The 13,306-nt window shown below is 45.0% G+C and overlaps 2 protein-coding genes and 2 non-coding genes across 4 annotated transcripts in view; 3 read left to right on the forward strand and 1 right to left on the reverse strand.

Annotated features, from left to right (window-relative positions):
* Nucleotides 1-13,306, forward strand: part of MED12L (mediator complex subunit 12L) — a 521,479-nt gene that overhangs the window by 271,721 nt on the left and 236,452 nt on the right. The window lies entirely within an intron of this gene.
* GPR87 (G protein-coupled receptor 87) overlaps nt 1-13,306 on the reverse strand; it is a 40,831-nt gene that overhangs the window by 3,515 nt on the left and 24,010 nt on the right. Inside the window, exon 2 of the mRNA XM_029061681.2 lies at nt 10,117-10,231. Within this exon, the coding sequence (XP_028917514.1) occupies nt 10,117-10,150 (34 nt within the window). The 5' untranslated portion in view covers nt 10,151-10,231. The remainder of the gene's footprint in view (nt 1-10,116; nt 10,232-13,306) is intronic.
* LOC114816049 lies at nt 4,642-4,779 on the forward strand. The gene has a single exon (XR_003763825.1). It is a non-coding gene; the product is annotated as a small nucleolar RNA SNORA7 (small nucleolar RNA).
* Nucleotides 11,261-11,398, forward strand: LOC114817355. The gene has a single exon (XR_003765209.1). It is a non-coding gene; the product is annotated as a small nucleolar RNA SNORA7 (small nucleolar RNA).

Consider the following 13,306-nt stretch of genomic DNA (forward strand, 5'->3'; position numbering starts at 1 on the left):
TAAAGCCAAACATTTTTATCCCCAGAATCTTTTGATTTTGGTGGGTTTTTGTTTTTTCCGGAAGTGGGGAGGGACGGTTGTTAAATTTTTTCCCTTTTCCATCACCTTTCTCTCAAGAGTTCAAACCACATTGATTTCAGAGGCATCAAATAAACATGCTTTTTTTCTCCCGTGGCCTACCCCCTCAAGATTTGAAGTGCTCATTTTCACTGGTTTTAGTAAGAAGCTAAGAGCTCTCCACTGTTATAAATGCCAAGCTCCAGACTCTCATCTTTTGCACATTCCTCGGTCTAGTTTTGAGGTGGCCTTCGGGAGGAAATAGTGCCCTCTTCATTGTGCTGAGCAGTTGTTTAACATAGCCAGCAGCAGTAGCCCATGACTTCTTCTTACTAGAACTTTTTTAAATAGTCAATTTAGTCTTCCTTGAAAATCTTGGTCCTGATACTCAGAAATCGGGAAATGAGATGGAGTTGCGCCTGCCATCTGCAGGAGGAGAGGTTTCCATCTGTTTTTCTTCTCCTTCGCTCCTGCAGCCATGTGGTCCAAGCCAGGATTCCAGAAGGTCTGGAGCGAGTTGTCCCCCTGGAGTATTGATTCTCTGTCTTTGTAAAAATCCACTTGCCAGGGATTAGCATTCTATTAAATCCTGTGCATTAACAGCCTAAAACCTCCTCAGTCTTTGTGGTATATGTTTAGCCTCCGCAGGACCCAGGGAGATTTGTGGGTGTAAGCAGTGAGTTTTGTCATGTCCCCCGGAGTGTTGTGTGTGTGTGTGTGTGTGTAAGTCAATATGTATTCAGAGAGAAGTCATACCAGGCTGGGAAACAAAACATTTTTCTTTCATTCATGCCACCAGTACAACACAGCAGTGTAGTTTTCATTTTACTACCAGGTTGGCAAAAAATGCATGTGGGCTGGTTAGTGCTTTGTACCCATTTGTAAGGCTGGCTCTTCTCCTTATACGCACATGAAATATCAACCTAACTAGGAGTCCCTGAATTCATGTAATTATGTCTCGGATGAATGCCAGCTGTTAAAATCTTTCCACAGGGTCTCCCTCCACCATGGATTCAAGACCTATTTGAAGGCAGACTTCATTTAAACTTTCAGAAGGGTTGATTTGGTTGGGAGGATGAGCAGATCGTGTCTTCTTCAGGCTTAAAGGGAAGTGGAGAAAGCCTTGTCTTATGCTGTCGAGTTGTCTCCGACTCATAGCAATTCCTTGGACATATCTCTCCCAGAAAGCCCCTCCTCCATCTGCAATTGTTCTGGGGGTGTATCCAGAGTTTTCTTGGTGAAATTATGGAAGTGGTTTACCATTGCCTTCTCTTGCGCAGTAAACTTGAGTCTCCGTCCTCGACTCTCTCCCATGCCACTGCTGCCCAGCACAGGGGAGTTTTGACTTGTAGCATATTGCCTTCCACTCGCTAGCCACTGCCCAAGGTAGGAAGCCAAGCCAAGCCCAAGCCAAGTTTGACTCTCCCTCCAGCAGTCGAGACTCGGAGACTACTGGAAACTCTCCAGTTGCCATCCTGAGAGAGGAGTGGAGAAAGGCAGCCCCAGAAATGTTTCCAGTCCCTATTTCTTTCTGGGAGGCTGCCTTTCCCACTGTGTGTGTTTTGTGTATTTGTCCATTCCAAGGCGTTGGCTAGGGTTCCGCCTCTCACCCGCCTAGGGCCACTATACCAGTGAGTTTGAGCTGGAGAGTTGAAGCAGAAGGGTTGTCATCTTCCTTCAGGATCTGGGAGTGAAAGCACTTCCTGAAATATAGGGTGCTGACCTACGAGGCTTGTGTTTTTAGCAGAGAACTTACGGGCTTTAATCAACTGGTTTTTCCCCCTGGAATATCCCCAACCCAGTCTATTCACCCATCCCTGGTTCACCCAGTTCAGGAATAAGGATCCTGTTAAGTTTTACAAGTTGTGGGAAGCAGCGTGGCCTAATGGAGAGAGCATGGGCGGGGGGTTCCGAAGGAACTGGGGTCTAATCCCAGCTCTGCCAGTTGCTTTCAGTGTGACCCTGGACAAGTCACTTCGTTGTTCTGTGCCTCAGTTTCCTCATATGTAAAATGGGGATACCTCTTCTCCCTACTACTTAGTGGTAAGCCCCATGAGGGACAGGGACTATGTCCGACATAATGAACTTGTTCCTACCCCAGCGCTTAGAACAGTGTGTAGCACAAAGTAAGCACTTAACAGATACCATAAAAAGAGTTCAAAATTCCTGGTTCAGCTGCTGTAGATATTTTTTTTTACTGTTCCTAGATGGGAGTGCTCTCTTACACAAGGGCCTTTCCCACCCCTTTCCCTTAGTCACCTGGAGGAGGTTTTCTCTCTGGATTTGCTCACTCCCATTTGTTTGTTTTCTTCCTCTTTCCCCCACAAACCAGTTGTCAACTTCTGGAGAAGGTTAGAGGAGTGTGCTGTGAGAGCTGAGTAGCCTTAACTGCAGCAGAGAAATAAACAGCACCAGTCGGCCAGAAGCGGCCAAGCTTCTCTGCTTAGAGACATTTTATCTAGTCATGGTGGGTGGCCCCAGATAGGAGAGAGAGAGAGAGATATCTCTGAATTGAATGAGTTGGCTTGAAAATGGGAGGCGCTTAGCCCCTTATGCGTCTTAGAAAAGAGAGAGGGGACTTTGTTCTCTGTTTTCTCTAGAACGTAAGCTTTTTTTTTTTTTAATGGTATTTGTTAAGAATTAATAGGTGCCAGGTCCTGTACTAAGCGCTAGGGTAGATACCAGCTAATCAGGTTGGACACAGTTTGTGACCCACATAATAATAATAATAACAATAATGATGGTATTTGTTAAGCATTTACTATAAACAAAGCACTGTTCTAAGTGCTAGGGAGGATACAAGGTGATCAGGTTGTCCCACGTGGGGCTCACAGTCTTAATCCCCATTTTACAGATGAGGTAACTGAGGCCCAGAGAAGTTAAGTGACTGGCCCAAAGTCACACAGCTGACAAGTGGCAGGGCTGGGATTAGAACCCACAACCACTGACTCTCAAGCCCGTGCTCTTTCCACTGATCCATGCTGCTTCTCTGGAGCTCACAGTTCTAATCCCCATTTTCCAGATTAGGTAACTGTGGCACAGAAAAGTTAAATGACTTGCCTAAGGATGCACAGCAGACAAGTGATGGAGCTGAGATTAGAACCCAGGCCCTTCTGACTCTCAGGCCTGAGCTCTATCCATTAGGCCACATTGCCTCTCCACTGTTCTCTGAGCTCAGAAGATCCCCGGACCTTTGGATTCAGGGCAAGGAGTGGGCCTTATGTGGACCAAGACTGAGTCTTAGGAATGTCTAGAGGGCTAAAGTCCCCATATCCCCCCTTACTCCCACACTTAGATTTGAGATAAGCCACTCAGGGAGGGGAGGGATGCTAATCTGGGAGGAAATCTTTGCTTCACTAGCTGAGTGGGGGACAGGCAGGTGTATCCAACCACAGCCCTGCTATCCCTCCCTCAGGGAAGTGAGGTCTGTGAGCCATCCGCTGGACCACCTCTGCTGTAAACCCCAACTTCCCTTTTCCCAATGGGGCTTAGACATAATAATGTTGGTATTTGTTTAGCACTTACTATGTGCAGAGCACTGTTCTAAGTGCTGAGGGAGATACAGGGTGATCGGGTTGTCCCACGTGAGGCTCACAGTCTTAATCCCCATTTTACAGATGAGGTCACTGAGGCACAGAGAAGTTAAGTGACTTGCCCCAAGTCACACAGCTGACAAGTGGCAGAGCCGGGATTCGAACTCATGACCTCTGAGTCCCAAGCCCGGGCTCTTTCCACTGAGCCACGCTGCTTCATTTGCACCTGTGATAAAATATGGGGAGAAACCTGAGGCCTTGAAGATAAATCAATCAATCATTGGCATTTACTGAGCACTTACTATATGCAGAGCACTCTGCTAAGAGCTTGAGAGAGTACAGTACAACATAGCAGACATATTTCCTGCCCACACTGAGCTTATCCTGCCCACAATGATCATCATCCTTCGTTAAGTGCTTATTGAGGGCAGAGCACTGTACCATCCTCTTGGGAGAGAACAGTACAACAGAGTTGGCAGTCATGTTCCCTGCCTACAATGAGGTATTAAGATCCAGCATTAAATACCGTACAACTGATAAATGAGGAGTAGCCACTTTGCAGCTCTGTCTGCATATTCCTCTTTACTCTTGCTTTGTGTATGTGTGTTTTCCTGTGGGTTTTGCAGACAGGTTAAATTTTGCATGAGGAAAAGGTCAAATAGCCATTTCAAAGTTCCAATAGCTCCCTACTGGGTTGTGTTTGTTAGCCACTGGACAGGATCCTTGGGCAGGTTGAATCTCCCTGGTGGCCATCTACCTCAGTGCTTCAAAAGTGGTGTTCCATTGCCTAACCAGTCAGTGGTATTTATTTAGCACTTACTGTGTGCAGAGCACTGCACCGAGTGCTTGACCAGTTCTCTGTTTCTGTGTGTATGTGTGTCTGTGTACCACTGAGTGCGTAATATGGTGTTCTGTACGTAGTAAGCGTCGATAAATAGCATCGATTGATAATATGCAACTTGATTTCCATCTTCTATTTGGTTCAAACATATTCTGGAAGTTGATTGCTTAATGACTGCGGCTTCATAACCATTGGGCTAGGCCTATATTCCCCCTCTCAGGGTCACACCTGGAGAGTTTCCAGTACTCTACCAGTCTCGGCTAAGGGAGGGAGAGTCAAGCAGAGGCCTACCCATTCCATTCCTAGTTTGGGCAGTGGCTAGCGAGTGGAAGGCAGTCTGCTACAAGTCAAAACTCACTTGTGCTGGGCAGAAGCGGCATGGGAGAGAGTCGAGGATGGCGACTGAAATCTACTAGTGGAAGGAGGCGGTGGTAAACTGCTTCTGTATTTTTATCAAGAAAACTCTATTGATACACTATTAGAACAATTGCAGATGGAGAGCAGGGCGTTCTGGGAGAGATTCATATATTCAGTCATATTTATTGAGCACTTATCGTGTGCAGAGCACTGTACTAAGCACTTGGAAAGTACAATTCGGCAACACATAGAGACAATCTCTACCCAGCAATGGGCTCACAGTCTAGAATGTGTCTGTGGTGTAGCTATGGGTCGGAAGCGACTTGACGGCATGAGACAAGATGAGACCTACATTCAGAATGCCTTTGCAAAGAGGGAGGCAGCATGGCCTAGTTGGAAGACCATAGATCAGGAAGTCAGAGGATCTGAGTTCTAATCCTGGCTCTGCCAATCATTTGTTTTGTGTTCTTGGCAAGTCACTTAACTTCTCTATACCTCAGTTCTCCTGTTCTCCCTCCTACTTAGACTGTAAGCCCTGTGAGGGACAGGGACTGTGTCCAACCTAAATAAGTTGTATCTATCTCAGAGCGTAGAGTAGGGTTTGACGCATAGTAAGCCTTAACAAGTATCACTTTTAAAAAAGGCCCTGGATGTAATAATAATAATAGTGCTTGATAAGCACTTATTATGTGTCAAGCACTGTTCTAAGCACTGGGGGAGATACAAGCTATTGAGGTTGGACACAACTCTATTCATTTAAAAAATGACAAGTAAAAGTTGTGCTGAGGGATTGCCGAGATTAAAACTACCCTGTGGCTTTGAGGCTGTGAGACGTTCAACTCGGTGACAGCGTCTGCGTCTGGATTATGTCAGCCCCTGAAACTTTTGGCACTGTCTTTGTGTTTAGTATTAACAAGGTGGGTAATGAGTGCATCTGTTTAATTCAGACTGATAGGTCTGGTTATCACTGCCATCTCTCTTCCCACAGTTTACAAAGAGAGAACTCTGCATTTTTAGTCAAATGCTCAGTGAAAGCCCGTTGTAGTTTGCGTTGAAAAGGACGACGTAATGTATACTTATGGGCCCAACCGTAGAAGAAAGATGACAACGTCTGTGTGGGAACCTTCTTAGAGCTTTCAAGGCAGGGTGGGTGGTGAGATGATGAAAATGTTCTCGGTTGATCATGGCAGGAAGTTTATAATGGGAAAGCAGGTGTGTCACTACCGTTAGTGTAAAGTGGTTAGAAGAGGTATTTTAAAAAGAAGTTTGGACTACATCAGTAGCTAGTGACTTCCTTAGATTGTGAGCCCCATGTGGACCTGGATCTGTGTTTAGTTTTTACCCATGTATTTTTCCACAGCTGCTAGTACAGTGTTCCGTACAAAGTAAGCATTTAGTAAATACCATTAAAACTACTACGTATGGGGGGGACAATGTGCCTGTAGAAAAATCCTGCTTCTGTTTACAGGGATATATAATTAAATCTCTCTGGGATTTGTTTGCAAATGAAGGCTCGTAATTATAGTAATTGTGGTACTTGTTAAGCGCTTACTATATGCCACGCGCTATACCCAGCGCTGGGGTAGATACGTGATAATCAGGTTGGACACAGTCCCTGTCTCAGATGGGGCTCACAATCTAAGTAGGAGGAAGTAGTATTTAGCCCCCATTTTTCAGATGAGGAAACTGAGGCACAGAGAAGGTAAGTGACTTACCTGGTAGCGCAGCAGACAAGCGGCAGTGTTGGTATTAAAACCCAGGTCGTCTGACTCCCATGCCCATGCTGTTTCCACTAGGTCCCACTGCTTCCCTCATGACCTAAATTAAAGCTTCCCAGCTAATTACTGTGCTTGGGAAGATCTATAGGCCCTGAAACATTACCGCACTACCATCTTTGTTTTCCCCGGGCATGCCCTTACAATGACATGACCGCCTTTAGCACCCGGGACTTGCTGCTTTTCTGGATGCTGCCATATTTAATGCCATTGGTCATGAGTGAGGCGGCACCATGCTCTGAAGAAGCAGGTCTTTAGGAGTGGTGAAATCAAAGATGGTAATGCCCAGAGGCATGGTGAAGGCCTGGTTTTAGGTGCTACCATCTTTGAATCTGCCGTGCATCCATGAGGCTGCCACATGGGAGTGAGAATGTCCGCATGGTAGATCAAAGATGGGCACCAGTAGTAAACACTTTGAGAAGCAGTGTGACCTAGTGGATAGAGTATGGGCCTGGGAGGCAGTAGGACCTTTCATTCAATAGTATTTATTGAGTGCTTACTATGTGCAGAGTACTGTAGTATGCGCTTATAATGATGGTATTTGTTAAGCGCTTACTATATGTACTGTTCTAAGCGCTGGGGAGGTACAAGGTAATCAGTTTGTCCTACATGGGGCTCCCAGTCTTAATCCCCATTTTCCAGATGAGATAACTGAGGCACAGAGAAGTTAAATGACTTGCCCAAAGTCACCCAACTGAGAAGTGGCGGAGTCGGGATTAGAACCCATGACCTCTGACTCCCAAGCCCGTGCTCTTGCCACTGAGCCATGCTGCTTCTCTACCGGCTTTGATGTCCGGTTCTGATACCGGCTCTGCCACTTATCTGCCGTGTGACCTTGGGCAAATCATTTCACTTATCTATGCCTCAGTTCCCTCATCTGTAAAATGGGGATTGAGATTGTGAGCCCTATGTGGGACGTGGTCTGTGTCCAATCTGATTTGCTTGTATCTGCCCCAGTGTTTAGTTCAATATACCTCATAGTAAGCACTTAACAAAGACCATTAAAAACAAAAATCCTTGTGTTGTAGAGAAGGATTAATGAACTGTATTGATCATTAAGTTACATTCGGAGTTGACTTGTTAGCAGCTTCATTTGATTGTGCCTCAGGTCACTCATTTACAAAAATGGGGATTCAGTACCCGTTCTACCTCCTACTTAGACTTTGAGCCCCATGTGGGACCTGATTATCTTGTATCTCCCCCAGCAGTTAGTACAGTGCATGGCACATAGTAAACACTTTATAAATACTACAATTATTATATATTAAAACTTATTTAGCCATGTGAACTAGTCACATGTAAAGGGAAACACTTAGCTATTCCTTCCCTCCTTTCTCCTGCAGTTCTTGTATCCCTTTAAACCTCCTCTCCCACCTCTCCTTGTCCCTCCCCTTTCACCTCTCACATCGCATCTCCCCCACATTCCTCATCCATCCACACCTTCTTTTCTACGCTAAATTGTGCGTCTTCATGCCACTTGTTGCAGGCATGTTTCAATGACAGGTGTCTCCCCTTTGTTTTTGAAGATGAATCTAGTGACAGTAAGATCTTATCCAGATATGCAAGTGTTGCTGAAAAGACTCTTGCAAGATAAGAAGCTGACCACTAAAGCAGAAGGAAATCTTAGTACACCAACATAGTAGGTTCCTCCTAGGTTGGAAAGCTTTCTAGGAAAGAGGTAATGAATTGTATTTACTGAGCGCTTACTGTGTGTAGAGCACTGTACTAAGTGCTTGGGAGAGTACAGTATAATAGAGTTGCTAGATACCTTCCCTGCCCACAGTAAGCTTTCAGTCTAGAGAGGTGGTTTTCCTCTTCTTCCTCTACCTTTCAGCTCAGCCAGAAATGATTCTAAAGTTTCCTGAGCCTCCAGGTCACTGGCTCTGTCAGCCACTGATGGGTTGGTTTTCTCTTGTTTTTCACGCTTGCCTCTTTGCATTGGTTGAGGTTTCTGGTGGCTACTTAGAAACTTAGTAGCTTAGTACATCAGCACTTAATACAGTGCCTGGCATAGTAACTGCTTAACAGATACCATTAAAAAATGAAACAGAACTGATTGTTATGTTGTACTGGATCTAAGGGAATAAACAGAACCAAGAAAGGATATTTGGCTTTGAATTCTGGTCTACAGAGCCAAATTCTCCAAATAATTTTGTCTTGATAACCTGACCTTTATCATCTAGATACTCCAAGAGAATTCTTGGAAACCTTCCCCCAGGTTCCCCAGAAGCAGATCACCCTTCTAGATGGTCACATTGTGATTGGGTTTTCCAGTTGCACAAGAACCATTTTGAGTCCCCAAGATCCAGGAGGAAGAAAATACGCTCCTACACTATTATTCCTTTCATGTTTTTTTTTTCTTTTGCAGAGGTGATGTGTCATTGCTCATTGGGGCAGGTTGTCACTACCACAAAGTGTGGAAATATCAAAAGGCCTTCTGCCCTTGAGCAGGACTGAACATCTGAAGTCATGTGAATTATAGGGTGTTGTTTATTCTGGTGTAGTGCCTACCTGCATTGACCATTGGCTAAAGAATAATAATAATTATTATAATAATAATAATGGTATTTGTCAAGCGCTTACTATGTGCGAAGCTCTGTTCTAAGTGCTGGGAGAGATAAAAGGTGATCAGGTTGTCCCACATGGGGTTCACAGTCTTAATCCCCATTTTACAGATGAGGTAACTGAGTCACAGAGAAGTTAAGTGACTTGCCCAAAGTCACACAGCTGACAAGTGACTGAGCAGGGATTAGAACCCATAATCTCTGACTCCCAAACCCGGGCTCTTTCCACTGAGCCACACTGCTTCTCTAAATGATCATCAGAGATGAATATTGCCTTTGGCTATCAGTCAACCTCATCAAACCCCAGATTCATAAAATTAAAGTTGGAAAATATTTATGTTCATTTCATCCTGAGCACTATTTTGGGACAGTCTTTGGATGAAAAGGATGCCCACAGTGGGTCAAAGTACACTTATTAACCAAAAACTGCAGGCTTGACAGTCTCTGGCCCATTGCCAGTTTAAAGAAGCAGCGTGGCTAAGTGGAAAGAGCACGGGTTTTTGAGTCAGAGGTCATGGGTTCGAATCCCGGCTCTGCCACGTGTCAGCTGTGTGACTGTGGGCAAGTCACTTAACTTCTCTGTGCCTCAGTTACCTCATCTGTAAAATGGGGATTAAGACTGTGAGCCCCACGTGGGACAACCCAATTCCCCTGTGTCTATCCCAGCGCTTAGAACAGTGCTCTGCACATAGTAAGCGCTTAACAAATACCAACATTATTATTAAAGGCAATGCCATTTCCCATTCTAGGCTGTTAGATTGTTAGGGGCAGGGAATGTGTCCACTAATTCTATTGTAGTATTCTCTCCTAAGAGCTTAGCTCAGCGCTCTGCTTACAGTAAGTGCTCAATAAATACCACTGATAGATTCAAAGGAGCTTTCCCCCGATTCCTATAAATGCAAAACCAGAGAACATTGTGGAAACAGCAGGGATTGAGAAGGAAATCTCTCCTCAGCCGGCATCATACTAGAATGTTCTTGGCTTTTTACCTGGTGATTTCCCCCGGGCCAGATTGAGCCCCATTCTTTGGCTGGGCTGTGTTTCAGGACACACACAGACAGGATTGAGCCCTGGGATCCGAGCAGCTTGGGCCTGCTTTAGCTTCTGAAAGACAGGGAGGGTAGGAAAAAAAAAATATAGTCAGTCGTATTTAATGAGTGGTTACTGTGTGTAGAGCATTGTACTAAGCTCTTGGGAGAGTACAAAGTCATAATATAGCAGACACATTCCCTACCTACAATGAACTTACAGTCTAGAAGGGGAGACAGACATTAATATAAATAAGTCAATTACAGATATGGACATATGTGCTGTGGGGCAGGGAGGGGGATATAAAGGAAGCCAGTCAGGGTGATGTAGAAAAGAGTGGGAGAAGAGGGAAAGGGGACTTAGTCAGGGAAGGCCCCTTGGAGGAGATGTGCCTTCAATAACTCTTTGAAGTAGAGGAGAGTAATTGTCTGTCCATATGAGGAGGGAGAGTGTTCCAGGCCTCAGGCAAGATGTAGACTAAGAATCCATCTGAACCATGACTGCAAGGACAGCATTTTGAGCACTTCTGAGATGGACGATTCTGGGTTGAGGAGCCATCGCTGCTGTGGCTCTGGAAGGGGTGGTCATCACACTGTTAGGTAGAAATGAGTGAGATTGCAGCTGCGATAAGTATGTCCACTTCACAATGGCAGAAATCCCACGGAACTTCTGCTGCCAAAACCCAGGACTCATCAACCCGTCAGCCACCTCTCCCACTTACACACTATTGATTTATTTCCACCTTTGACACTTTTGTATGGTCAGTCACGGAGTGGATTTATTTATTCTGATTTCTCCATTTCTGAATCTTTTTTGTCTTTCTCCCCTGTAAACTCCTTGTCAGATGGGATCTTGGGCCAAATGCCTTGTACACCTACTGGGCACCCTCATTTGCTCTTCTCCCTCTCCCTTTTGTGTTGCCCTTGTGCTAGGATTTGCTCCCTTTATTCACCCCTCCCTCAACCCCATAGCACCCAGGTACATGTTTGTAGTTTAATCTATTTGTTCATGTTAATGCCTGTCTCCCTCTCTAAAGTATAAACTTATTTTGGGCAGGGAATGTGTCTACCAACTCTGTTATACTGCTCTATTATAGCACTTAGTCCCCTCTCAGGGTCATACCTGGAGGATTTGCAGTACTCTACCAGTCTTGACTATGGGGGGGAGAGTCAAGCAGAGGCCTATCCATTCCATTCCTAGCTTGGCCAGTGGCTAGCGAGTGGAAGGCAATCTGCTATAAGTCAAAACTCACCTGTGCTGGGCATCAGCGACACGGGAGTTGAGGGCGGAGACTCAAGTTTACTGTGTGGAAGGAGGCAATGGTAAACCACTTCTGTATTTTTACCAAGAAAACTCTATGGCTACACTACCAAAACAATGTCAGTTGGAGGTGGGGCGTTCTGGGAGAGATGTGTCTGTGGCGTTGCTGTAGCTCGGAGACGACTCGACAGCATAAGACGAGACAAGACAAGTGCTTAGTACAGTGCTGTGCACACAGTAAGTAATCAATTAATTTGATTGAGATGAGGTAACTGTGGGACAGTGAAGTGAAGCTACATGCCCAAAGTCACATGGCAGGCAGGTGGCAAAAGTCGGATTAGAACCTGGGTCTTCTGACTCCCAGGCTGTGCTCTTTCTACTAGGCCACACTACTTCTCTCTGATTCCTTCTTGACACTCCCATTGCTCTCTGTATGCCATCCGACTGACAATTATTCCACCCACCCCCCACTTTAAGGCCTTATTGAAGGCACATCTTCTCCAAGAGGCCTTTCCTGACTAAGCCCTGCTTTCCTCTTCTCCCACTCCCTTCTGCATCACCCTGACTTGCTTCCTTTATTCATCCCTTCCTCTCAGCCCCACAGCACTTATGTACCTATCAGTAGTTTATATTTATGTCTGCCTTGCCCTCTAGATTGTAAGTTTGCTGTGGCCAGGGAATGTGTCTATTTATTGTTAGATTGTACTCTCCCAAGCTCTTTATACAGTACTCTGCTCACAGTAAGCCCTCAAAAAATCCGACTGAATAAATGAATGAACTCTCCTGGGCACCCTTCCTGCTGGTGGCCTGTCTGTGTTAAACAACAGGTTTATCATTTCCCTTCCCTCTGGTGCCGTCCTCCAAAAGTCCATTTATTTTTCACAGACCTTGTAGCGGTGGTGCAAAAAAAAGCTGAAAGCGAAAACAGTGCCAGGCCATTACAAGTAATTAGCTTTACAGCACAACGGGAAGCAGTGTGGCCTACTAGAAAGAGCATGGGCCTGGGAGTCAGAGGATCTGGTTTATAATCCCAGCTCTGCCCCTTGCCTGCTGTGTGACCTCATTATCTTGTATCTACCCCAGTGATCACTAGAGTGCTTGGCATGAAGAAAGTGCTAAACAGCTATCACAATTATTATCATCATTATCATTTATTATCATTATTTTTACTACTAACAGTGTGGCTTAGTGGCTAGAGCACGGGCCTAGGAGTCAGAAGGATCTGGGGTCTAGTCCCGACTCTGCCACATGTGTGCTGTGTGACCTTGGGCAAGTCACTTAACTTCTCCGGGCCTCAGTTATCTCAACTGTAAAATGGTGATTAAGACTGTGAGCGCCATGTGGGACATGGACTATGCCCAACCTGATTAATTTGTATATGCTCCAGCGCTTATTACAGTGCTTAGCATGTAATAAAAGCTTAATACCATAAAAAGGAGCTTACAACCTAAAGGGAGAGACATAAATAAATAAATTAATAATTCAGTAAATTATGGACATATACATAAGTGCTGTGAGGCTGAGGGTGGGAAATATATCCAGTGGTAAAAGGGTAGAAGTCCATTCATTCATTCATTCATTTTTATTGAAAGCTTACTGTGTGCAGAGCACTGTATTAAGCACTGTGAAAGTAAAGTTTGCAAACAGATAGAGACAGTCTCTCCCCAACAACGGACTCACAATCTAGAAGGGGGAGAGAGACAACAAAATAAAACAAGTAGACAGGCATCACTACCATCAAAATAGATAAATAGAATCATAGATAAAATGCATATCATTAATAAAATAAATAGAACAATAAATATGTACCAATATATACAAGTGCTGTGGGGAGGGGAAAAGGGTAGAGTAGAGGAAGGGTGTAGGGGCAATGGGGAGGGGAGGAGGAGC

Source organism: Ornithorhynchus anatinus, chromosome 1 (assembly GCF_004115215.2).
Source record: "Ornithorhynchus anatinus isolate Pmale09 chromosome 1, mOrnAna1.pri.v4, whole genome shotgun sequence".
In the NCBI taxonomy this organism is placed as follows: domain Eukaryota; kingdom Metazoa; phylum Chordata; class Mammalia; order Monotremata; family Ornithorhynchidae; genus Ornithorhynchus; species Ornithorhynchus anatinus.